General features: G+C 43.0%; 3 protein-coding genes across 12 annotated transcripts in view; 2 read left to right on the top strand and 1 right to left on the bottom strand.

The window, feature by feature from the left end:
* The first annotated feature begins 1,013 nt into the window (after nt 1-1,013).
* Nucleotides 1,014-7,742, top strand: LOC106587073 (transmembrane protein 208). Its single transcript, XM_014174995.3, has 6 exons — nt 1,014-1,193; nt 1,511-1,606; nt 1,691-1,750; nt 1,961-2,097; nt 2,296-2,380; nt 2,484-7,742. Exons 1-6 carry the CDS (start codon nt 1,188-1,190, stop codon nt 2,622-2,624), a joined length of 525 nt encoding a protein of 174 aa, XP_014030470.1. The 5' UTR covers nt 1,014-1,187; the 3' UTR covers nt 2,625-7,742.
* A 2,507-nt stretch (nt 7,743-10,249) lies between these two features.
* LOC106587072 (katanin p80 WD40 repeat-containing subunit B1) lies at nt 10,250-19,746 on the top strand. Of its 3 annotated transcripts, none has more exons than XM_014174993.3 (20): nt 10,250-10,641; nt 11,085-11,220; nt 11,339-11,469; nt 11,618-11,735; nt 11,876-11,976; nt 12,408-12,449; nt 12,804-12,887; nt 13,517-13,632; nt 13,776-13,847; nt 13,984-14,134; nt 14,559-14,743; nt 15,111-15,253; nt 15,495-15,542; nt 15,842-15,909; nt 16,048-16,278; nt 17,832-17,981; nt 18,225-18,301; nt 18,432-18,506; nt 18,594-18,710; nt 18,994-19,746. In XM_014174993.3, the coding sequence occupies exons 2-20, from the start codon at nt 11,181-11,183 to the stop codon at nt 19,127-19,129; spliced, it is 2,085 nt and encodes a 694-aa protein (XP_014030468.3). In that variant the 5' UTR covers nt 10,250-10,641; nt 11,085-11,180; the 3' UTR covers nt 19,130-19,746. The 3 variants fall into 3 exon arrangements, with proteins under 3 accessions (XP_014030468.3, XP_082825478.1, XP_082825479.1); XM_082969352.1 differs by having other exon boundaries at nt 10,252-10,591; XM_082969353.1 differs by lacking the exon at nt 10,250-10,641 and having other exon boundaries at nt 10,651-11,220.
* A 1,055-nt stretch (nt 19,747-20,801) lies between these two features.
* Nucleotides 20,802-23,128, bottom strand: part of LOC106587071 (kinesin-like protein KIFC3) — a 79,340-nt gene continuing 77,013 nt past the window's right edge. For 7 of the 8 annotated variants that reach the window (XM_014174986.3, XM_014174980.3, XM_014174983.3 and 4 more), the window contains 2 exons: nt 23,036-23,082; nt 20,802-22,494 (listed from right to left, as the gene is read on the bottom strand). In XM_014174986.3, coding sequence (XP_014030461.1) covers nt 22,486-22,494; nt 23,036-23,082 — 56 coding nt within the window. In that variant the 3' untranslated portion in view covers nt 20,802-22,485. The remainder of the gene's footprint in view (nt 22,495-23,035; nt 23,083-23,128) is intronic. The other variant, XM_014174982.3, reaches the window with a different exon arrangement.

Below are 23,128 nucleotides of genomic sequence, written 5' to 3'. Positions count from 1 at the left end.
AATAGTATGTTGTGATGACCATGAGCCCATTGAAGCCAGACGTGACCCAAGCATCTCAGGATTTGTCCACAGCAAATATGACCCAGTCTGACCAAACTACCGAGGACCCTGGCACGAGGTACACTAACGGTTTACTGTGTTGAAAGATTAAGTACTACCTTACAGTGCATTTATGGTTTTAATGTGTTTGCAAGCAATCAAAATGGATCCTCTATCTGTCCAAGTGATGCAGGTAATGGTGGTGATAAAATACCAGTGGTGAAATGAAATTAAAATGAAGTCGTTCAATTCCTATTGTTAGAGGAGGTTAGACTTTATTGCTCATTATGCATTTTTTTCCAGGTTTCAACCGCTCCTGATATGACCTGGCGCCCTGCAATGGTCTGACTTTGAATACATGGTTAAATCCTGAGCCCTTGGGAAATATTTGATTTCAGGGATTAGAAATGCCAAAAAATAAGTGATGTGGTCTGAGTAAATACAACATTTATACACTCATTTTACATGGTCCCATTTTTTTCTCAGTACAGTGTCGTGGCTTCATCAAAATGTGATTATTCAAAGATTGTCTTATGAGTTGGTGACCTCAAGTGGTGAATATATGGAAATACACTTTCGAACCAGTCAGACCTAACCTAACAGGACAGAGTGCAGTAATACTGAACTCTTCAGGAAAGGAGCCCAGTGAACTGCTCTTCCACTGCACACTGCTGGTATGGGTTGGAGCTGATCTCATGAACACCATCTACATGGCCCCATATTTGAAGCAGGTTTATATGGTTGATTTTCTTATGTTTTATTTTGAATCTATATAGTTATTGTCAGGCATGACTGTCAAAATGGTTCTGGTTGAGTCGGCCAATTGTTATATTTGTAAATTATTTTTAAAAATTGTGCGACAACTACAACCACTGTAGTTGAATGCATTCACGTTCACGACGCCAGATGGCAACAAAGTCATTTTACAAAGTTCAAACACATTTAAATTAGTGACGTCTTACCTGCGCCGGAAGTGTAATTCTTAAACGCTGATGTGTTACCTTCATTGAGATCTCGTTACAGTTGAACTTCAAGCCTGTGTTTGGTATAACAGTCCATCCAAATTGCTCAATACTGTACAAATCGATGTCAAAAAAGGACCTACTTCGCGTACGTGAAAGAAGCAGCAGCACAGGGTTGAGGAACTAATGGCGGTAGGTGGATCTTTGATCTGCTTATGTTTCAGGTTGGGCAGACAAGCTGACGGCATAGGATAACGAGTCTCCTATGCTTTATAACACCACATGAACTAATTCACCTTCAGTTATGTGAACCTATTGGCTAATTAATTTAATAGAATGGTAAACTAATGTGTATCAAGGCAAATTAATTAGTTTGAGCCAACGTTAGTTAACAAACCCTACACATCCTGTCTCCATATTGATGCTAGTTAATTGCTGGTAAGCTATCTTACTTCTGAAGTCCATGCAATGTTGACTACACTAATAGCCCACCTTTATAATGCACACAGCCAAAAGGTAAGGTCGGCACTAAAGGCAAGAAGCAAATCTACGAGGAAAATGAGGGGACACTCAAGTTCTACACCAGAGTAATCTTGGGAGCCAACGTAAGACACCATCTTCCTTTTCAATGTTACCTTTTGAATGGGAATTGGGACTAGTACAACACCTGACACTTGTCTCTCTCCTAGGCGATATACACTGCGTTAAACCTCTTGGTCTTCTATAGCTCTTCAACGTTTTGGACATGGGTGAGTGAGTTCATCTGTATGTTATCGACATTGATGGCTCCTCTACTGTTGAGCAGTAAAACTGAAACGGGGACTGATTGGGGATTACTAACGCTCTACTTTATTCTTTCCTCCTTCTCTCTCGTTCCTCCCTTCTTGGTCTCTCCCCCACTCTCATTCCCCCCTTATCTCTCTTCTTCCTTCATCCATCTCCTTCTCCCACCTGTGTAGTTTGCGCTGGTTTTTGCCCTGGCAGTGTATGTGGGCAGTTACCGCTCCATGACTGCCATGGCCCAAGCAGTGTTTGGTGAGGATGGGAGTCTGCTCGACGGTGGAATAGATCTGAACATGGAGCAGGGGATGGCAGAGTGAGTGCTCACACTGCAGGAGTCTGTTTGTTTCTGTGAACATGAGTGTGCGAACATACAGTGTGTGTGAGAGAGAATTGGTATTACAGCATGTTCAACATGCCTGTAACAATGGTGCCTTTATCTCCCTTCAAGGGTACATCTCTCAAAGCTATAATGGCAGTGTGGTGCGTCATGATGGATTCTTTGTCATTATAGGCATCTGAAGGATGTTATCCTGCTAACTGCCATATTACAAGTGCTCAGCACCATCTCCTCCTACTTCTGGTACCTTTGGCTGCTGGTAAGAGTTTATCCCATACTTGTTGTACGCTCTCTCTTTGGTTGTTTATTTTCCCTTTCTCATGGCCCTCATTGAGCTTTTAATCAATCTGTGTGTGTGTCAGGCCCCGGCCCGAGCAATGTTCCTGCTGTGGGTGAACTTCCTAGGCCCCTGGTTTTCGGCCGAGACCCCTGGTGCAGCCCCAGAGGAGGTGAATGAGAAGAAGCAGAGACGACAGGAGCGCAGACAGATGAAGAGATTCTAACTTGGCAGACTGCCGTAGTATTTCTATACACAGAATGAATCTAAGTACAGCCAGGAACTCTACAGTTAAGTTTTTCAGGAGGAACTTTTGATGTGTGCACAAAGACGTCCAGGTATGGATAAAGAATTGAACTGAACCCTGTGGGTTATCTGGTTTTCCTCTCTCCCTATCCCTCCATCCTTCCAATTCTTCCTCTCCCCTCTATCATTATCCTTTTTCTTCACATCTGGAGAGGAAATCATCCTTGTTGGGCTGATGACCTCATCACCAATACATGTTGTCATATACCTTGGCCTGTAATTTGTTTACATCCGATTGTTCATAATCTAGGTCTATGTATCACACCAATTTCATCTGAACTAGTGAAAAGGATGTGGTGATCTTACCCTATGGCAGACCTTTTATTTTAGACTATGCTCATCAGATCACACGCTCATGCCCAATTCCAAATAGACCACTAGCCACTACCACCTAGGTGCTAATCTAGACCAAGGGGGAACTATTACCTAACTTTTACAGATATTTATTTCAGATCTACATGCAGTGCATAGGGTTAGGTGCTAGGTGTTGATTTGGAATTGGGCATATGTGACGAAGGTCAAAATTAAATCGGATTGTTCTTTGTCCGCAATGCACAGTTTAAAGGCATTGTTCTCGCGGAGACTACATTCACTGTTAATGCTGCATATGTTGGCTCAATCGGGAAAGGACTTTTACACTGCACAAAAATATCAACGCAACATGTAAAGTGTTGGTCCCATGTTTCATGAGCTGAAATAAAAGATCCCAAAAATGTTCCATATGCACAAAAAGCTTATTTCTCTCAAGTGTTGTGCACAAATTTGTTTACATCCCTATCAGTGAACATTTGCTTATATAATCCATCCACCTGACAGGTGTGGCATATCAAGAAGCTGATTAAACAGCAGGATCATTACCCAGGTGCACCTTGTGCTTGGGACAATAAAAGGCCACTCTCTAAAATGTGTAGTTTTGTCACACAGATGTCTCAAGTTTTGAGGGAGCATGCAATTGGCATGCCGACTGCAGGAATGTCCACCAGAGCTGCTGCTATAGAATTGAATGTTCATTTCTCTACCATAAGATGCCTCCATCATTTTAGAGAATTTGGCAGTAAGTCCAATTGGCCTCACAACCGCAGACCACGTGTATGGCTTCATGTGGGTGAGCGATTTGCTGATGTCAACGTTGTGAACAGAGTGCCCCATGGTGGGGTTATGGTATGGGCAGGCATGCGCTACGGACAACAAACACAATTGCATTTTATCGATTTCAATTGGAATGCATAGAGATACCGTAACGAGATCCTGAGGCCCATTGTCATGCCATTCATCCACTGCCATCACCTCATGTTTCAGCATGATAATGCACGGCCCCATGTTGCAAGGATCTCTACACAATTTCTGGAAGCTGAAAATGTCCCAGTTCTTCCATGGCCTGCATACTCACCAGACATGTCACCCGTTGAGCATGTTTGGGATGCTCTGGATTGACGTGTACGATGGCGTGTTCCAGTTTCCACCAATATCTAGCAACTTCGCACAGCCATTGCAGAGGAGTGGGACAACATTCCACAGGCCACAATCAACAGCCTGATCAACTCTATGCGAAGAAGATGTGCCGCGCTGCATGAGGCAAATGGTGGTCACACCAGATACTGACTGGTTTTCTGATCCACTCCCCTACATTTTTTTTTTAAGGTATCTGGGACCAACAGATGCATATCTATTCCCGGTCATGTGAAATCCAAAGATTAGGGCCTAATTTATTTCAGTTGACTGATTTCCTTATATGAACTGTAACTCAGTAAAATCTTTGAAATGGTTGCATGTTGCGTTTTTATATTTTTGTTCAGTATAAATGACACAATCTGATAGCGGATTTAGACAATGTATCTCGACCCTAATCATCGTTATTGCTCCCATCCTTCACAATGCTTAAAAATGATTTGATTATAAACAATAACAATCGTGTACGTACATTTTAACATTTCAAGTGCATTTCTTCACAGCATAAATAAGCAATAGGAAATGTAGTGCCTTCAGAAGGTATTCAGACCCTCTGACTTTTTCCACATTTTTGTTGATACAGCCTGAATTTAAAATAGATTAAATAGAGATTTTGTCAATGGCCTACACATGATATCCCATAATGTCAACATGGAATTATTTTTTATTTTTTACAAATTAGGATAATTATTCAACCCCTTTGTTATGGCAAGTCCAAATAAGTTGCATGGACTCATTCTGTGGGCAATAATAGTGTTTAACATGATTTTAGGAAGACTACCTTGCATCTCTGTACCCCACATATACAATTATCTATAAGGTCCCTCAGTCAAGCAGTGAATTTCAAACACAGATTCACCCACAAAGACCAGGGAGGTTTTCCAATGCCTCGCAAAGAAGGGCGGCTATTTGTTGTAGGCCAAATGTTTACAACATTGTAGTTACTCCACAATAATAACCAAATTGACAGTGAAAAGAAGGAAGCCTGTACAGAACAAAATATTCTAAAACATGTTTGCAACAAGGCACTAAAGTAATAATGCAAATAATGTGGCAGAGCAATTACATTTTTTGTCCTAAATAAATTCAATGTGTTGTGTTTGGGAATGGAATGTAGCTAAGCAAAGGCAAAATCCTTGAGGAGAACCTGGTTCAGTCTGCTTTCCACCAGAGACTGGGAGATGAATTCACCTTTCAGCAGGATAATAATCTGAAACACAAGGCCAAATCTACACTGGAGTTGCTTACCAAGAAGACCGTGAATGTTCCTGAGTGGCCGAGTTAGTTTTGACTTAAATCTACTTGAACATCTATGGCAGTACCTGAAAACGGTTGTCGAATGTCTAGCAATTATCAACAAGAATTTGACAGAGCTTTAAGAATAATTTTTAAAAAAGAATAGTGGGTAAATGTTGCACGATCCAGGTAGGGAAAGCTCTTAGAGACTTACCCAGAAATACTCACAGTTGTAATCGCTGCCAAAGGTGCTTCTACAAAGTATTGACCCAGGAGTATGAATATTTCATTTTCAATGCATTTGCAAAAATGTCTAAACATGTTTTCACTTTGTCATTCTGGGGTATTGTGTGTACAGTAGGTGGATGAGAGGGATTAAATAGATTTGTTCCATCTTGAATTCCAGTTGTAACACCACAAAATGTGGAATAAGTCAAGGGGTATCCATCAAAATACTGGATTTCACACCATCTCCATATCTCTCAACTGAATGACCCAGGCTGTGTCATCACTTCCTTTTGCAGAAATGATAGAACTGTCATCGCAGATGCTCAAAGTGATGGAGGGTAGATTGTAGAAAACAGCTTCCTGTGGCTAATGCTTCCCCAGTGAGTGAGTTATTGCCTGAGTCATTGATGAGCATAGGCAAGGTGCTAGGAATGGGACTATGACCTATGACTGCTGCTCTGGCTTTGCCAAAATCATATTTGAATAATACACAAATGAAATGGAAGTATATATTGAGGCACTCGTAGTTAGTTGGCAGCAACTTGTGTGATCAATATGCCTATACAATGTAAGCATGTCAAAGCAGGGGTGGTTGATCTCTTCAGAAATGTCTGCCTTTTTATAATCAGCCAACACAGTACCAGTCAAAAGTTTGGACACACCTACTCATTCCAGGGTTTTTCTTTATTTTTACTGTTTTCTACATTGTAGAATAATAGTGAAGACAAACTAGTGAAGACAAACTATGAAATACACATGGATTCATGTAGTAACCCAAAAAGTGTTAAACACATTAACATATTCTATATTCTTCAAAGTAGCCACCCTTTGCCTTGACAGCTTTGCACATGTTGGCATTCTCTCAACCAGCTTCACGAGGAATGCTTTTCCAACAGTCTTGAAGGAGTTCCCACATATGTTGAGCACTTGTTGGCTGCTTTTCCTTCACTCTGTGGGCCAACTCATCCCAAACCATCTCAATTGGGTTGAGGTCGGGTGATTGTGGAGGCCAGGTCATCTGACCCGTCTAATGTCCATTGCTCTTGTTTCTTGGCCTAAGCAAGTCTCTTCTTATTATGGGTGTCCTTTTAGTAGTGGTTTCTTTGCAGCAATTGGACCATGAAGGCCTGCTTTTACGCAGTCTCCTCTGAACAGTTGATGTTGAGATGTCTGTTAATTGAACACGGTGAAGCTTTTATTTGGGCTGTAATCTGAGGTGCAGTTAACTCTAATGAGCTTATCCTCTGCAGCAGAGGTAACTGGGTCTTCCTGTCCAGTGGTGGTCCTCATGAGAGCCAGTTTCATCATAGCGCTTGATGGTTTTTGCGACTGCACTTGAAGAAACTTTCAAAGTTCTTGCAATGTTCTGTGTTGACTGCCATTCATGTCTTAAAGTAATGATGGACTGTCATTTCGCTTTGCTTATTTGAGCTGTTCTTGGTATTTTACCAAATAGGGCTATCTTCTGTATATCCCCCTACCTTGTCACAACACAACTGATTGGCTCAAACACATTAAGAAGGAAAGAAATTCCACAAATGAAAATAACACCTGTTAATTGAAATGCATTCCAGGTGACTACCTCATGAAGCTGGTTGAGAGAATGCCAAGCGTGTGCAAAGCTGTCATCAAGGCAAAGGGTGGCTACTGTGAAGAATCTCAAATATAAAATATATTTTGATTTAACACTTTTTTGGGGTTACTATGTAACAGTGTAGGTTCTGTCCCTCTCTTCGCCCCAACCCGGGCTCGAACCAGGGACCCTTGCACACATCAACAACTGACACCCCACGAAGCATCGTTACCCATCGCGCCACAAAAGCCGCGGCCGCGCACCACCGCTAACTAACTAGCCATTTCACATCGGTTACAACTACATGATTCCATGTGTGTTATTTCACAGTTTTGATGTTTTCACTATTATTCTACAATGTATAAATACAGAAAAACCCTGGAATGAATAGGTGTGTCAACGTTTGGCTGGTACTGTATGTAAGCCTAGATACTATTGCTACAAAGTCTTAATGTACATATTATTAAATTGATTTCAGTATATAAACAATAACCTGTCATTTGTTTGTCAACAAGTGTATTGTTTGTTTTCAATAAATGTATATTAAAGTAACCTTTTCACGATTTTTAAATCAAACTTATTGTAAAACGTTAACGTTTTAATATTCGGGGGACTTTTATGGTCACGTGACCTTAAAGGCAGTTGCTACATCCATTTTCAGACTCTTAAATGAATTATGTGTATCTATTGATTCTTGAAGAATATAACTTATAAATGCCTCATAAACTTAGTTCAACTGCTGTACCACATTTGAACCCAAAATATAACTTTGTTTTACGCCAATGTTTGTGAACAAACTATATAGCCTCAAAGCATGGTTAAAACTATAATTTTGATATCATGGATGGTCAGTCTTTGCATCCATAGCTCTGTCTTTGAATTTGAGAGTGGTTACATTTCTCCAGCTCCATCCCTCAGCTTTTTACCGAAACAGGTGGGTTGTCCTCTTATTGTTTCAATGGCAGATTGCCGCTTTAATGGAGCTTGCTTCACAATGCTTCCAATTCAAAAAGAGATTGTAAACATTTTTGCACAATCCCTGTATTTCTATGGACCTCTTCCTCTGTTCAGAGTTTGAATAGGAACCTGGTCTGAACTTCAGGGAAACACTCTTAACGCCACTTCGATATTGAAGTTGCATTTTTGTAGCAGGTTAGGAAACTGAACAGGGTTAGAATTTGCGAAAATGCTATCCTAACCTGCTACAAAAATTACTTTGAAAACCATGTAGCGGGTGAAAATGTATTGGTCGCGGATTGCAGGTTTTTGGGCTACTTCTAAATTGCACCAGGGCCGTCAAGGCATTTTTCTTAAAAAAATATATTTCACTGTGACCTGCTACTGCTGCCTATCAGGTAGTGAGGCAGCCTGTTGCTGCTTGAGTGGTGGGGAGGGCCGGAGGGTTGTGTGTATGTTGAGCCTGAGGCTGCAGCTGAGTCACTTGAGTGACAGGAGAGTCATGACAAATCTTTACCAGTTGTAGGTAGGCTATTTAGATTTGTCATTATGGAGAAATATATTTCCAACCCTCTTTCCATAAAACATACTAATGCGCTAGAACTGATGTGCATCAAAAAATAAGGCGACAATGCACAGGGAAACGACTAGGCGCTCTAGAGCGCATAATACGAATCCTCAGTTCTTGGGTCTGGAGTGCTGCGCGGGTGGAAATTGTAAATGGAAGTTATGGAACTCCCTCGTGTGCTTCTGATATGGGGAAAAGGCCACAATGAAACTGACATTGAATGTGGAGAGTGATACTTCCAGGGGTGCAAATTTCACTGGGGACGGGGCCACATTCTGAAATTGCATTTTTGTCCCTCCCAGTTTTATCATTGGAATGTGATACAAAATGAGGCAAAGGTGTGCTTTAGGGCCATGCGGACACCTCCGAGCAATCGGGTAGGCTATTTGACGTGTTTATCCGACTGGATAAAATATATATATATATATTTTATGTCCCCCCCACTTCTAAAACCAAAGTTGCGCCCCTGGATACATCTGTTGGCCATTAAGTAACCTATTCATTTCTATGGAGGCTACTGTAGCCTACCATTTGATACAATGCATTTGTTGTTGTAGAGTTGTGTTATTATGCTATTATTAATGGCCATGTTTAGTTAATTAAATTGGAAGTTATCAAGTGTGATCATGGTCACAGTTCTATCACATTTGCATCAGCTGTTAGAATGCATTATATTGAAGGTAACAGTTAGTCAGATTAGGCTACAGGTAAAAAAAATTACCCTGGCTGTTGTTGACAAGCATAGGCCTATTCAGGTAATATCCATATAATTAATATATTATTTAAATGTAATTATTAGTGATTTAAATTACGACCCCCATCCTCAGTAGCCTATTCCAGCAGGCTATTGGGCAACATAAGCCCTTCTTACCTAGAAATCACCTCGCTATTCATGTTAAATAAATTAGTCTGTCAATTTGAATTGAGCAAACTGCCAAATCGTTCATTTTACATCGTGCCTAGGCTACTGTAGGCTATCAGGGGCTATAGGCTACCTGGATCTATCTAACCAAGCCATGGCAAAATGGAATTACAACCATAAACCCAGAGTTTAGTAGGCCTAGCCTATGCCTATTGAAATTTTGCTAATTGGTCATTTTTAATGGTTTGTAGTCTTAACATCAGCCATGCAATAATGGCACAATTTCCAGAAAATAGCCTAACATTCTTTTGAAGGTTATCCAAGTGTTTCTTGCACAGAGTTCGAGATCCTTTGTCCAACTTTCATCCCTCAAACTCTCCTGTTGGATTTAGCTATAGTTATGCACATGCGCATAAGGGATTTATTTACAATGAAACTAGTTAAATCGACATCCATTGTTGGAAAACGATGTGGCGAGTATAAAATAAGGGCGAATTATATTTTCTCTTGCGACATATACAAAATCCTTTATTAGTCACCTTAGTTGGCAATAATTATTATTTTGATGGAAAACTGAATTTGTCTTCTTTCGCCGTTACAAGTTACGTCGATATTCTTTCTTAATTTGCTCGATAACGTTATGGGAAAAACTCTTCTCTTGCTGCTGAAAAAAATGGTTCTAGATTTCAGGCTTTGTGTGCGGGTCTTGGGTAGTCATTGGAATATACATTTTACCTTGTCATGGCAACCCTGAGTGTGTTCCTTGAACCTCAGACACCCGGAAGTGAATAAGTGATCTCATCGCAAAGCCCAGTTTCTAAACTGCAAGTGTGGAATGGTGTCGGCGTTCCATAGCAAACAGCCACACAAACATGACATCAACAAGGACTGAAGGAGCCAGACAAAAACCAGATTCGTAGTTGGCATCAACTAGCTAGTGATTCTGGTCTTAACCATTCTCGTTTCACCAAACATAGCTAGAGATATTCTACTGGCAATTAGCTTAAAATGCAGGTATGTTCTGTATTATATTTTGCCCTGCCCAGGACGAGCAATCTAATTAGGTAACTACTGTACAGTAGCTAGCTAATTGAGCCGTTAACGTTAGCGAGTTATGCTAATTTAGCTAACTGGTTAGTTAATAAAGTTAAACGTAACTGTTTAACCATCTAAAAAGCGTTTACTAGTTACGTTAACTAACTAACAGTTATTAGAATTTGCATGACTTTGACATTTGCCCAAATTGCAGCCTGAAATAAATTGTTACTTTGTTTGTTTTGTTTAAGATAACAGTACATAGCCCGCTAGTTAACTAAGCCTGCTAACTAGCTAGCGAACCAGTTTGCTAACGCCAACAGCGTATATTCGACTATCTAGCTTCTAATAATCCTCCCTCAGCTTCAAGAGAAGCCGACAGGGGGCATGAAGCGAAGAAGTTGTGCCACCATCAACAATTTGTCATACAAAGTATTTTCCCTTTGCCTCTTGTTCCTTCATTGGAGAGAAGCTAACGGTCTCATCATACAGTCAACACACCTGAACCAGCTAGCTCTGTGTGAATAATAACAACGCTCCGTTGAGTGTTGGACGCTCAAGAATCACCATGGCTGTGGCCAACACCACCAAAACATCATGGAGATTGCGTGAGTCGAGTCTCCATTTCACTAACCCTTTCAAGACCCTAATTCAGGCCCACAATTGTATTCGTTTAATTGACCCAGAGATTAATCATGGTGTGTTGTGCATCATTTTCTGTTCCAGAGGAGATTGTAGCCCACTCCAGTAATGTGGTGTGTCTGGCCCTGGGGAAGAACTCCGGTCGTCTGCTAGCCACTGGGGGAGAGGACTGCCGAGTCAACATTTGGGCAGTCAGCAAACCCAACTGCATCATGGTACAGACTAGTTAGACCATTAGGGAAGAAGTGTGTGTGTGTGTACAGTTTGATCTCTGCTTATTTCTGGTGAATGCTGCCTGTCACAAACTCTTATTTCCACCTCTCTTTCCCTTTCTCTTTCCCTCTCTCCCTGTCTCTTTCTCAGAGTCTGACAGGCCATAATAACCCAGTGGAGTGTGTAAAGTTTAATAACTCTGAGGAGCAGGTGGTGGCTGGCTCACAGTCCGGATCACTGCGCGTATGGGACCTGGAGGCTGCAAAGAGTGAGACTGCATTTCTCCTATATTGTGTATGGAGAGGTTAGGCGTGTGAGATGTGGATATGTTTCTACTAGAGTCAACTAGACCTAGGCTACCAGTTGTTCTGAGAATGCCATAACAATATTTTTGTTATTTTATCCCAGTCCTAAGAACTCTAATGGGACACAAGGCCAATATCTGCAGCTTGGACTTCCACCCGTTTGGGGAATACCTGGCATCTGGTTCCATGGACACCAACATCAAGGTGTGTATGTGTGCTGCGTTAGTGAGTGTTGTTAAGAGCTCTACTATGTAGAGTACCAGTCAAAAGTTTGGACACACCTGCTCATTACATGGTTTTTCTTTCTTTTTACTATTTTGTACATTGAAGAATAATAGTGAAGACATCAAAACTATGAAATAACACACATGGATTCATGTAGTAACCAAAAAAGTGTTAAACAAATATATTTTATACAAAATATATTTTATATTTGAAATTCTTCAAAGTAGCCACCCTTTGCCTTGATGACAGCTTTGCACACACAGTATTAGTGCTGATTTAGATCCTACAATGTAGAAAATGGTGAAATAAAGAAAAATCCTTGAATGAGTAGTGTCCAAACTTTTGACTGGTACTGTATGTGGATTGTTATGTGATACCTGTGCTTAAACAGATTTTTTTTTCTCTTTCAGCTGTGGGATGTACGGAGAAAGGGCTGTGTGTTCAGGTACAAGGTAAGACTTGCACTCGTGTGTAATTCATACCCAACTGAAGAGCACCAAGGTTAATTATCGACTAAAGCTTTTTTGTGGTTAGGTAGCCCCCCACCTCTCACTCTCTGTGATTGGCCTGCTGGCTGGTCAGTGGCTGATTTGTTTTGTTGGCCGTGGGAGTGGGTCTGCTAATCAGCACTAATACTGTGTGTCTATGTCTGGCAGCAGGACTAAGCCAGGGATTACAGTGAGACGGTGAACACTGTCTTGTCTGCCCTGGCCTGGGGGGGGAGGGGCTGGGGACTGACCCAGCCCCTTCACTATTATTATGTGTGCTTATCAATTTCATATGGCATAATGTGTGTGTTTGTGCAGGGTCACACTCAGGCCGTGAGGTGCCTGGCCTTCAGTCCAGATGGGAAATGGTTGGCCTCTGCTAGTGATGACAGCACCATCAAGGCATGAACCCACCTACATATTGTCAGAAGCTTACTTTCACATGTTTCTCATCTCACATGACTGTAGTCAGATTGTAAACCAGGGCTCTCCAACCCAGTTCCTGGAGAGCTACCTTCCTGTAGGTTATTGCTCCAACCCTAATCTGGCGCAACTGATTCTAATAATTAGCTGGTTGATCAGCTGAGTCAGGTTAGTTACAACTGGGTCTTGAGTGAAAACCTACAGGAGGGTAGCTCTCCAGGAACAGGGTTGCAGAACCCATTGTATACTCTCAACCGTATGTTCAGAGGATTAATGAGTTAGCCAGCTAACTTGCCTAAGTATTCTGAAATAACTTTTTGGAAAAATAAGCTTGAAATGGGCATGGTTTAATTGACTCAAGAATCAAACACAAATCTAAGTTTAACTTTCTTAATGAACCCGAAAATCAATAGTTACTTCGGGTTGTTTATCAAAGTCAGCTGGCTAACTCATTAATCCTGTTTTGTAGTTATACCCCTCTGCATATAAGTTCTCCTTCTATAGGCACAGATCTGATATCAGCATACCTGATTCTTAAGGGCAACATCATAATATTCCTAGCTGTGCCAGTCAGGAACTCATATTGCCCTTTGACCTGTGTATCCTAGCTGTGGGACCTGACTGCAGGGAAGATGATCACAGAGTTTACAGCACACACCGGAGCCATCAACATCATCCAGTTCCACCCCAACGAGTATCTGCTAGCGTCAGGCAGCTCTGACAGGTATGGTATCCACACACACACACACACACACTCGGGGTGAAATATTGTAAATCAATTCGTATGAGGTAACTGAACATTTGCTTACGATGGCTTCAACTCCATTACTAAAGCGGAATGCCTTAGTGTATGTCTGTTCCCTACAGGACCATCAAACTGTGGGATCTGGAAAAGTTCAAGATGATTGGCTCTTCAGAGGGAGAGATGGGACCAGTCAGGTGAGGGCTACCTTCACTATTAACAAGTGTGGTTGGCGGGACACCACGATATTAGAAGTTCAGATACAACTAACACACTATACTGTATATAAACTACCCCTACATCCTTTTTCCTCTCCCCCATTTCTCTCTCCAGGTGTCTGGCCTTTAACCTGGATGGCTGCTGTCTGTATAGTGGAGCTGTGGACTCCCTGCGTGTGTATGGCTGGGAGCCCGACCGCTGCTTTGATGTGGTGTCAGTGGGCTGGGGCAAGGTGGCAGACCTGGCTATCTGCAACCACCAGCTGGTGTGTGAGCGTGACATTTACTTTTAAATGTTTTACATTTGAGTAATTTAGCGGACACTTATCCAGAACGACTTAGTCAATGCATTCATCTTAAAATGGCTAGGTGAGACAACCACATTTCAGTCATTTGTAAGTACATTTTTCCTCCGCAAAGTCGGTGCTAGTAGGAAAAGACAAGTGTGAGAGTTAGTGTTTGGGGGGGTTACTCTTTTAATGTTACTATGTAACTACTGTGTTACTGCAACCGTGCGTGTGTGTGAGCCATAGGGATCTTATTAAATGACTATTAGGGATTCTGTGGCATCAGCATGACAATTTTACATTTATTACTGTCACTGGAACTGTTGCTGTTAGTTTTACCCAACCCCTTGTGTTTTTTTTTTTGCTCTACTGTCCCCCCCCCCCCCCCATCTCTCTCTCCAAGATTGGCGTGTCGCACAATCTGACTAATGTTTCGTCCTACGTGGTGGATTTGACGCGGGTGAAGAAGTCTGGCTCTGTGATCCAAGGCGTAATCCAGGACGACCAGCCGCTCACGGAGCCCTCCCCGAAAGGATCCACGCTGCGACGCAACTACGACAGACCCCTGACCACCTGCAGCACACAGAGGTACTGCTCACTTCCAAACGCCGCTATTCTACTTTCTATGGAGCGAATCTTAACCCTAACGTGAGATGGGCACACTTAACTCAGATTTAGCGTTTGTGCCCTATATGCTAATGGTATCTGTTTTCAACAAAATCACCTATGAGTTGATTTAAAATCGTAGCGGTTCAAATCATGTGGTCGTCTGTAGCTTAGTTGGTAGAGCATGGTGCTTGCAATGCCAGGTGGCTTCCATTCCCAGGGACCACCCATATATAAAATGTATGCACGTTGCTAAATGGCATATGTTATAGCAAATACTGCATCAAAACAGCATCCGTTAGTTTCCGTTGTATCAATAAGCAGACTAATTGGGGGTGTGCTCTTCCAGGGTAAAGCAGAGTTCTGAGTCAGACCGCCGCAGTCCCGAGGGGGAGAGGAGGAGCCCCAGTAGCGAGGACGAGAAGGAGTCCTCCGCCGAGATCCGTAACCCTGAGGACTACAAAGAGATCTTCCAGCCAAAGAGCGCCATCTGTAGGCTCATTATTTACATTTTAGTCATTTAGCAGACGCTCTTATCCAGAGTGACTTAGTTGTGAATGCATACATTTCATTTCATGCATTTTTTTGTACTCCTATTACATCTTACGTTTCATTGCTATCTATTCAGTGTTCACACTAACAGCAGAATGCATGTGTTACTACATTAACATCTAGCAGTGTCTTAATCATTCTTGAATTTCATACTAAAAGTCTCCTTGTTTCCCCCTTCCAGCTCGCACCCCCCCAAAGAGTGAGCCCTTCCCTGCCCCCTTGGAAGATGGTGAGTCCCTTCTACCAAGCTGTTAGTATGAGCAGTATTACATTTGTGGTAAAACTATCACATTGATCTGTTGTGTATAAGATGTGTTGCTATCCTGAGTTTCATATTCAAGTTCTTTTTTTGTTGTATTTTAATATTTATGTATTGTATAGAAGTACAGAATGGGAGATGGATAAAGAAATGAAGGGCGCAGTCGGTCGAGCTGGGGCTCGAAACCCCGTCGTCAAGGTGCGTGTGGGGTCCGCTTGACCAGACTCCGGCACTCATATTCAAGTTCTCTTTTTTTCTCTTTTTCTCAGAGAGTTTTGTGGTGAGGGCTAACCAAGGGTTGGTGGAGCTCATGACTCCTATGACTGACAGACAGCAGGTTTGTACTCTACACCTGTACTATTGTGACTGATTTGTGTTTTTTGTCATGCTTGTGTGTATGTGGGATTGCCTCTGTCAGTGTGAGTTTCTCTAAGTAAATAAGTTAGTTGTTTATAGTGTGTGTGTGTCACTGCAGCCCGGCCTGTTGTTGAACCTTCCCGTGGGATTGTCCACTCCGGTCCTGAGGGTGGAGCCTACCGTGGCCGCCACGGCGCCCCGTCCCATCCCTGTGGTAACCGCACGACCTCCGACCTCTAACCACCCCCCCGCACCCCCCCCTGCTATGGCGAAGGCCAAACCCCAGCCCAGCGTCATCCTCTCCACCAGGAATGAACCAATAGGACTCAACGTGGGAGATTTCCTGCCTGTGAGTGTGTATATACATGCATCACACACAATCATGTTTCATTTACCATGGAGAAATTTCACTCAAAGACACATCAAAATTTGTATGGTTAATTTCTAATGTATTTATCAATAATAAAAAAAATGTCATCACTTAGTTCTAATAGTACTAAATAATTTATTATTTCAACGGTCCATTCACAGTAGAGGCCCTCATTCTTCGCTCACCCAAGTCTTTCTCCTCTGATCAGTGACATCAGAGAGCCAGCAGGAGTAGTCTGCCTTGGGTCTCTCTCACTCCCACACTGTAAAAGTAAACCCTGCGCTCCACCTCTGTGTGCCAGTTGGCCTGGCAGAGTTGCTGGCTGTGCTAGCGGATAATCGCTGTGTTTCTGAGCTCGTACCTCCAGTACTGCTCGCGTTCCCAGAAATTCTGGCTTGCCATCTGCGCAGTGCTCCTCACACTACTTACGGTGTGAGGAGTGTACCCAGGAAGATAGTGATGCTCCTGTGTCATCCATGGTATAGACTGGTCAAATTGCTGGTTCCAGAAAAATCTATCAGTCTTGCAGATGCTGGTCGCACGTGTTGTCTTGAATGTATTTAACTAGACAAGTCAATTAAGAACAAATTCTTGGTTGCCACCAAAACTGAGTTGGTGCCTAACAACCTAAGATTGCTATACATTCAAATGTATTCTTATGGTTTAGATTCGCCATGGAACTGTTTCAAATCAGCACATTTGTTTGTGAGGTCATGAAATTAAAATATTGTTTGCAATCTAGAATTGTCATGTCAATGGAATTTAGGATATAAATGAATGTTTTTATTACACTCGTATAGACTTCAATACAAACTGAAATCCATAAGCATACAAGTAGCCAGAATAATTACTGAAGCAAAGTCAGGAAGTCGGCATGGGAGCTGAAGCAGCTACTTTTGGTAGCATCGAGTGGTGGGAGGCAGAATCACGGTCACAGGGCTGGAGTAGCATGACGGTCACGGCCAGCGGGGAATAGTGGGTCAGGAGACGTGTCCGGAATGATTCAGGAGAGCACCTTGCCGCCCTCACAGCTATCCCATAGCTTAGCCACTTGACTTTGTAGGTAGAAAGACCGCTAGCTAGCTACTCGTTCACTGCCAACAAGTAGCACCCACTTGGATGATGCCCCGGTAGCTGCTGCCGGCGCCAGTAGCTCAGTGGAATAGTACAGTTCTATTATTAGCCTCTGACATCTCCACTGTCTTTAACTTCAGACTTCTTCTCTACCACAAGCCCCATAAGATAAACTGGGTATAGAATGAAATGGAACACAAATAGTAACTGAATGCACGTCTGTTACTGATCCACATGTAAAATCAGCTCAACATTAAACCATAGTGGTACAGTTTTAAATCCACTCAGAAATGCTCCAATCACCTAGTTGTGTACGCATAAAAAAAAAAAGATGGTCAGCTTTTAAAAATATGCGCATTGAAATGGAATTGACCCCTAAATGTATGTAGGTTTAGGGTGTGATCGAACAGGTGTGTGTATTTACCAGGTTCTATACGTTTGGGTATCTCTGTTCCTAGCCTGCTCGTAACAACCGGCCCAGTGTGCTGGGTGATGACGAGGCTCTGGCCCAGATCCGAAAGGGCCACGACACCATGTGTGTGATGCTCACCAGCCGACACAAGAACCTGGACACCATCAGAGCTGTGTGGGGCAGCGGGGATGTTAAGGTATGGCACTTAACAGACAACGCTGAGGCACCATTAACATTGCTCAACACCCGATGCTCAAGGTTCATGCAACATTAACATCGCTTGAAATAAATAATGACTTGACTTTCCATGTTAAACTCGGACAACGTCCTTGACAGACGATGAGTTTTTGATTGATTAGCTGTTTGTGGCATGAAGTATGGAGAAACGTTACTGGCTGCCTCTAGGTGTTTTTTTTAGTGGTTGCTGCTCTGTCTTCAGACCTCCTTGGACTCGGCCGTCTCGATGAAGGATCTCTCTATCGTCGTGGACATCCTCAACATCGTTAACCTCAAACCGTGAGTGGATGTTGAACCGCGTGTGCACGACAACAGATCTACATTTAGCTAAGGAGGCCACACACATACTCTTGGTGTTGGTACTTGACTGTCCTCAAGTGACATTGACCTGTCCCCCCCCCCCCCCCAGGTCGCTATGGAAACTGGACCTGTGTACCTCCATCCTGCCCCAGATTGAAGAGCTTCTGCAAAGCAAGTATGAGAGGTGAGACAGCAGAGACGAAAGCGATAACAAATCCGTGTGTGTGTGTGTAAACGTGTATTAACCCGTCGTCTCTCCCCGTGTGGTCAGTTACGTGCAGACGGGTTGCACCTCTCTGAAGCTGATCCTGAAGCGTTTCTGGCCTCTCATCTCGGACACGCTGACAGCACCCCCTTCTGTTGGAGTGGATATAACACGGGAGGAACGGTGAGTTTCAACCACATTTTTGAAATCCTAAACCGGCTTGAACTTTTAACCATCTATCTGAAAGTGTGCGTTTAATGCAACGGTCACTAATCCTGGTCCTGGAGAGTTACACTATGCAACCCATCACTAAAGAACCATTGTTCTTAAGGGTTCTAGCTCCATATTCGTTCCAAATTGCTTGCAGAAAGACTCCGATACATTTGGATAGAGTTCATACTGCCACAGTGAGGCAGGCCATTTCCATTGCAGACTGTGTGTTAATGGTTTTTGTGTTTGAGCCCAGCCACCAGAAGTGCAAGGCATGCTACAAGCAGCTGAAGAACCTCAGCAACGTGGTGAAGAACAAGGCCGACCAGGTGGGACGCCACGGCAGCGCCTTCAAAGAGCTGCAGCTGCTCATGGCCCCACTGGACTACTGACAGTCGACTATGCAACTGGAGATGCACAGACCCGAAATGGCTGAGCACTGTGCTGTGAGGACTCAAGTCTGACTGACTGTATTCTCTCAACCATCTGAGTGGTAAATCAGGGGACAATCACAGATTCACACTGCGTGTGGATGGACGCAGAAACCGGGTGGGATATGAGTCCTGTGCCCATTGCATCCAGAAGGAGTCCATGTTAGAGCTCACTGAGTAGGTGTGTTTTCAGGGCGCAGCTCTATTTAAACACTGGGCACTTATGATTCCTTAATCTGTATGTATTTGACTGTGTAAGAGTAATTATGTTCTCTGTAACCTTGACATGAGAGCACACACTTTAATTCCACACACACACAAACCTGACTAGGGCCGGGTTTCAATCCGATTGTGGCTTTTAAAGGTAATGTTCACGAGGAGATTCTATTCACAGTAGAAGCTGCATATTTCAAACTGCGATCGGATTGAAACCCGGCCTAATTTACTCTGATTTCTATTTAAATATTCTCTCAATCTTTTTCTACATTCTGTACCTGAGATGTCAACTCTAGATGCACTCTTTGAAAGTAGTTAACACTAAAAGAACATGTTTTTCAAATAAAGTATTGTTTAAGGCATGTTTCTGGAATTGATCAGCAACAAGACTTACGGAACTGAAAGGAACACTTGTTAAGATGTGTGTAATTCCACTCCAACAGACAGTGGTACTGTTTGAAAGGCACTACAGATGCCCAAAATTACAAGTACAAGGCAGACTTTTTTTTTTCCTTCGGGAAGAGGCAATATCAGGTGGGACCATTCTAGCCAATGATAGGGCAGATGCATGTGAACAATGGTGTCCAGTCAATTGGCTATATCGCAGTAATTCATAAACAAAAAAATTGCTTTTAAGGTTAGCGTTAAGAGAAATAGTAGGAATAGGCAGGTTTTTATTATTGCCAGGATACCACGTGTCCTACATGTAATGGCTTATTTGATCAAATAGTTGTTTCATCTTTTTGTTAACCAAATTGGGTTCCATACGAGAAGAAACCGCTACCTGCATCCAGCTTTCAACTTAGTCTTGAAAGTTGTAATAGTAGAATGCACAAGGTGCAATTTCAAAATTGGGTAGTGCATCAGTTCTTTTCATGTTAGACATTTATCCAGAGCACCGACAGATTTTTTCACCTAGTCAGCTCAGGAACTCGAATCAGTGACTGGCCCAATGCTCTTAACCGCTGGGCTACCTGCCACATACTTGAGCTATTTATCTTATCAGAAATGTCAGCTAAAGTTATTTTAAGTTAAGCCCATTGTTGTAATTTTGTCACGCAAACTGTATAGAATTGCAAGACACACTTTGCACCCCATGACTATGTAGAAATGCAGGAAAGAAGCTTTAAACCTGCAAAATTCTCAAAAGCAACAAGAGGGGTGTGAAGTGCTTGTGGCCATAGAAATAGACATGGTGACAGCTTGGGAAAAGTTTGGGTACACCTGCTCTATACAACGCTATGGCTGCAACCATCCTGAACCAGTTGGTCAAAGAGCATTGTCTCTGAGTAGGTGTAATACAACCTACCGTTTAGTAAACGCTGATGAAATATATGCTGCTTTAGTGGTTATATATTTCAACAAACATCTGTCCTGTGGTCTCAGAGCTCTATAGAGACGGCATAAGACTGTAGAGTTCCATTTGGTATTGAGTGTTTATTAAAAAGGGTGTACAAAAACAAGACTGTAGAAACCTACGGCAGCAACAACAAAAGCAAGCAGATACCCATCAACAACTAACATGATGCAGCGTGTCCTCAATGTTCCTTGGACATCCTGGTAGTGAAGGGAACATTGGTTTAACGTTGAAGAAACACGGCCGATTAGCCGATCTGTATTGACTGATCAGCTGATCAAATGTACTAAGCATTCCTATTTACACTGGATGCATTTTCAAACACAGTTCACAAGCTGAATCACTCCCGCAGGGGCAGCAATGTCTGTAGCTACATATGTGTCTGTTCTTTGAGGCGATCTGTTGTCATTGGCTGCTTGTGGTCAGCCATATGGAGTAGGATAAAGCTGTCCTGGATGCGGATCTAGGGTCAGTTTTGTGTTGTGTCCCTATTGGATAACCTGATCCTAGAAATGTGCCTCTGGGCAACTCCAACCGGCAGCATCCAATAACAGGAATGGCGTTTCCTGTCTGTCAGGGAGTTTGAGTCGGTCTAGCTTTATTCGCTCGGTACAAGAAACACGACAACATGAACGTTTCCATGCAGTGCTGAGGCAGCTCTGTATTGCCCTGGAGAAATCTAAAACACAAACGGCTACACAGGAAGATAACCGATCTCTGCACTCACGTCTCTATCGCTTGCGTCTTATTGGGCAAAAGAAGCCCAGCTCCATATCTGTTGAGTACCCTGATTGGATGAGGGGGAGAAGGAGACCAGGATGGAACCCTTGTAAAAAAAAACAACAAAAGGAGACTTGAGGGATTAAAAACATCTCAAACACACATATATACTGTATATGCATATTAGCATAATCCGTAACTGGAGCATTGTTAGAAAACACATCAAGAAGGTAACAGCCTTGTTTAAAGTGCATTTTTACCCAGAAATACTGTGATTAGAAGGGCTATACTGTTAGTGGATGATGGGACTGGTTAGCACTAGGGGTGTGGGTGTGGCATTATGGTGAGGGGTGGCCAATGGGAGAATAGATCACAGGCTCAGTTGAAGGGTCAAAGGGGACGGAGTGAAAGGTGGGGTGGAGTTGTTCTGGGCTGTGAGGAGTAAAGGGTTTCTTTATGAGAGTTGTTTTTAGGACACGGGCCTGTGTTACTCTCAGGTGCTCCTCCCATTTGGCCCCTAGTCAGGTGTGGAAGTCTGGTGTGTTGTGTTCCTTCAGGGGTATAGACGAGGGCACGTAGTTAAGATATGGGGGGCTGTACAACAGTCCTGGCTAAAATGAACACCTATCGATTCCTTTCAGCTATCAGTGGTAATGAAGAAAAGGAGAACTGGAGGCTATTTTAGAGCATTGGGACCGAGTCTCGCTGTGCAGCATGAGGCGGCCTTCCACGAGGGTCAAAGTTCATATCCCCCTCTTCATCCCTCTGCTGTTCAAATAGCTCAAATTAAAATGTCACCGTTCGATCGGTCAGATCTGATAATTTGCCTACTCCAGTTGCTCTCACCCATTGGCTGAGTGAGATCAGCAGAAGGAGACAGGGCTGATAGTGGATTCCAAAGCAGAGAGTTTCTATTGGTGGGTCAAGGTGCTGGTTAACACCCTCCTGTTCAGATGGCCCAATGGCTGACTGGATCAGCTTCTGGTTTCATTCTGAATCCATTAGAGCCTTCAGACAAACAGTTTCAATCGTCCTGTAGGGGGAGAGTAATAGGTTTAGGAAACTGTGAATAGTGGGGAGTGGTGTCCCTGTGTTAATAAGACACCTTCACCCACACACACGGATCTCACTACAACCCAGCCAGAGAGCAGCACAGATGGAGGAAAGGAAGAGGTGATGTATCCACAGATTCCACACATACACACACCAAATCCATATAGACAAGACACACAAACACCCCTCACATCATACAATATAGATAAGAATTGCATTCAGACAGACTGTCAGTCACAGACAAAATCACAGACAGCCGGAAGTCAGACAGTCTCAGACATGTACGGACACCTTCACCCACACACACACGGATCTGCAGATAGAGAAACAAAGCTTGCAGTCTCTCACATAGACAGAGGGACAAGAGTCAAGACCCACACAAACAGTTTCCTGGGGTTAGAGGCGTGGTGTGTTAGATAGGTGGGCATTGACCAGGTGACATGGGTGGGCACTGGGCACCATGCCATGCTGAGCATTTACTTTCCATGCCAAGCGACCAATCAGCATAAACCCCTACCTACCTGCCCACCGTCCCCCACCAATGGGCTGGCTCTGCCTAACAGCCTGTCTGCAAACCAACCAATCAGACCAGAGGATCAGGACACAGGAGTGAA

Source organism: Salmo salar, chromosome 26, assembly GCF_965601325.2.
Source record: "Salmo salar chromosome 26, fSalSal1, whole genome shotgun sequence".
NCBI classification, from domain to species: Eukaryota; Metazoa; Chordata; class Actinopteri; order Salmoniformes; family Salmonidae; genus Salmo; species Salmo salar.
This window is presented reverse-complemented; position numbering and strand designations above follow the sequence as displayed.

Coding starts and splice junctions, on each gene's coding strand:
- LOC106587073 (XM_014174995.3), top strand. Junction 1,607..1,690: donor GAGTAATCTTGGGAGCCAAC/GTAAGACACCAT, acceptor TCTCTCTCCTAG/GCGATATACACTGCGTTAAA. Junction 2,381..2,483: donor TCTGGTACCTTTGGCTGCTG/GTAAGAGTTTAT, acceptor TGTGTGTGTCAG/GCCCCGGCCCGAGCAATGTT.
- LOC106587072 (XM_014174993.3), top strand. CDS start 11,181: ATGGCTGTGGCCAACACCACCAAAACATCATGGAGATTGC. Junction 11,470..11,617: donor GCAAACCCAACTGCATCATG/GTACAGACTAGT, acceptor TCTCTTTCTCAG/AGTCTGACAGGCCATAATAA. Junction 14,135..14,558: donor CTATCTGCAACCACCAGCTG/GTGTGTGAGCGT, acceptor TCTCTCTCCAAG/ATTGGCGTGTCGCACAATCT.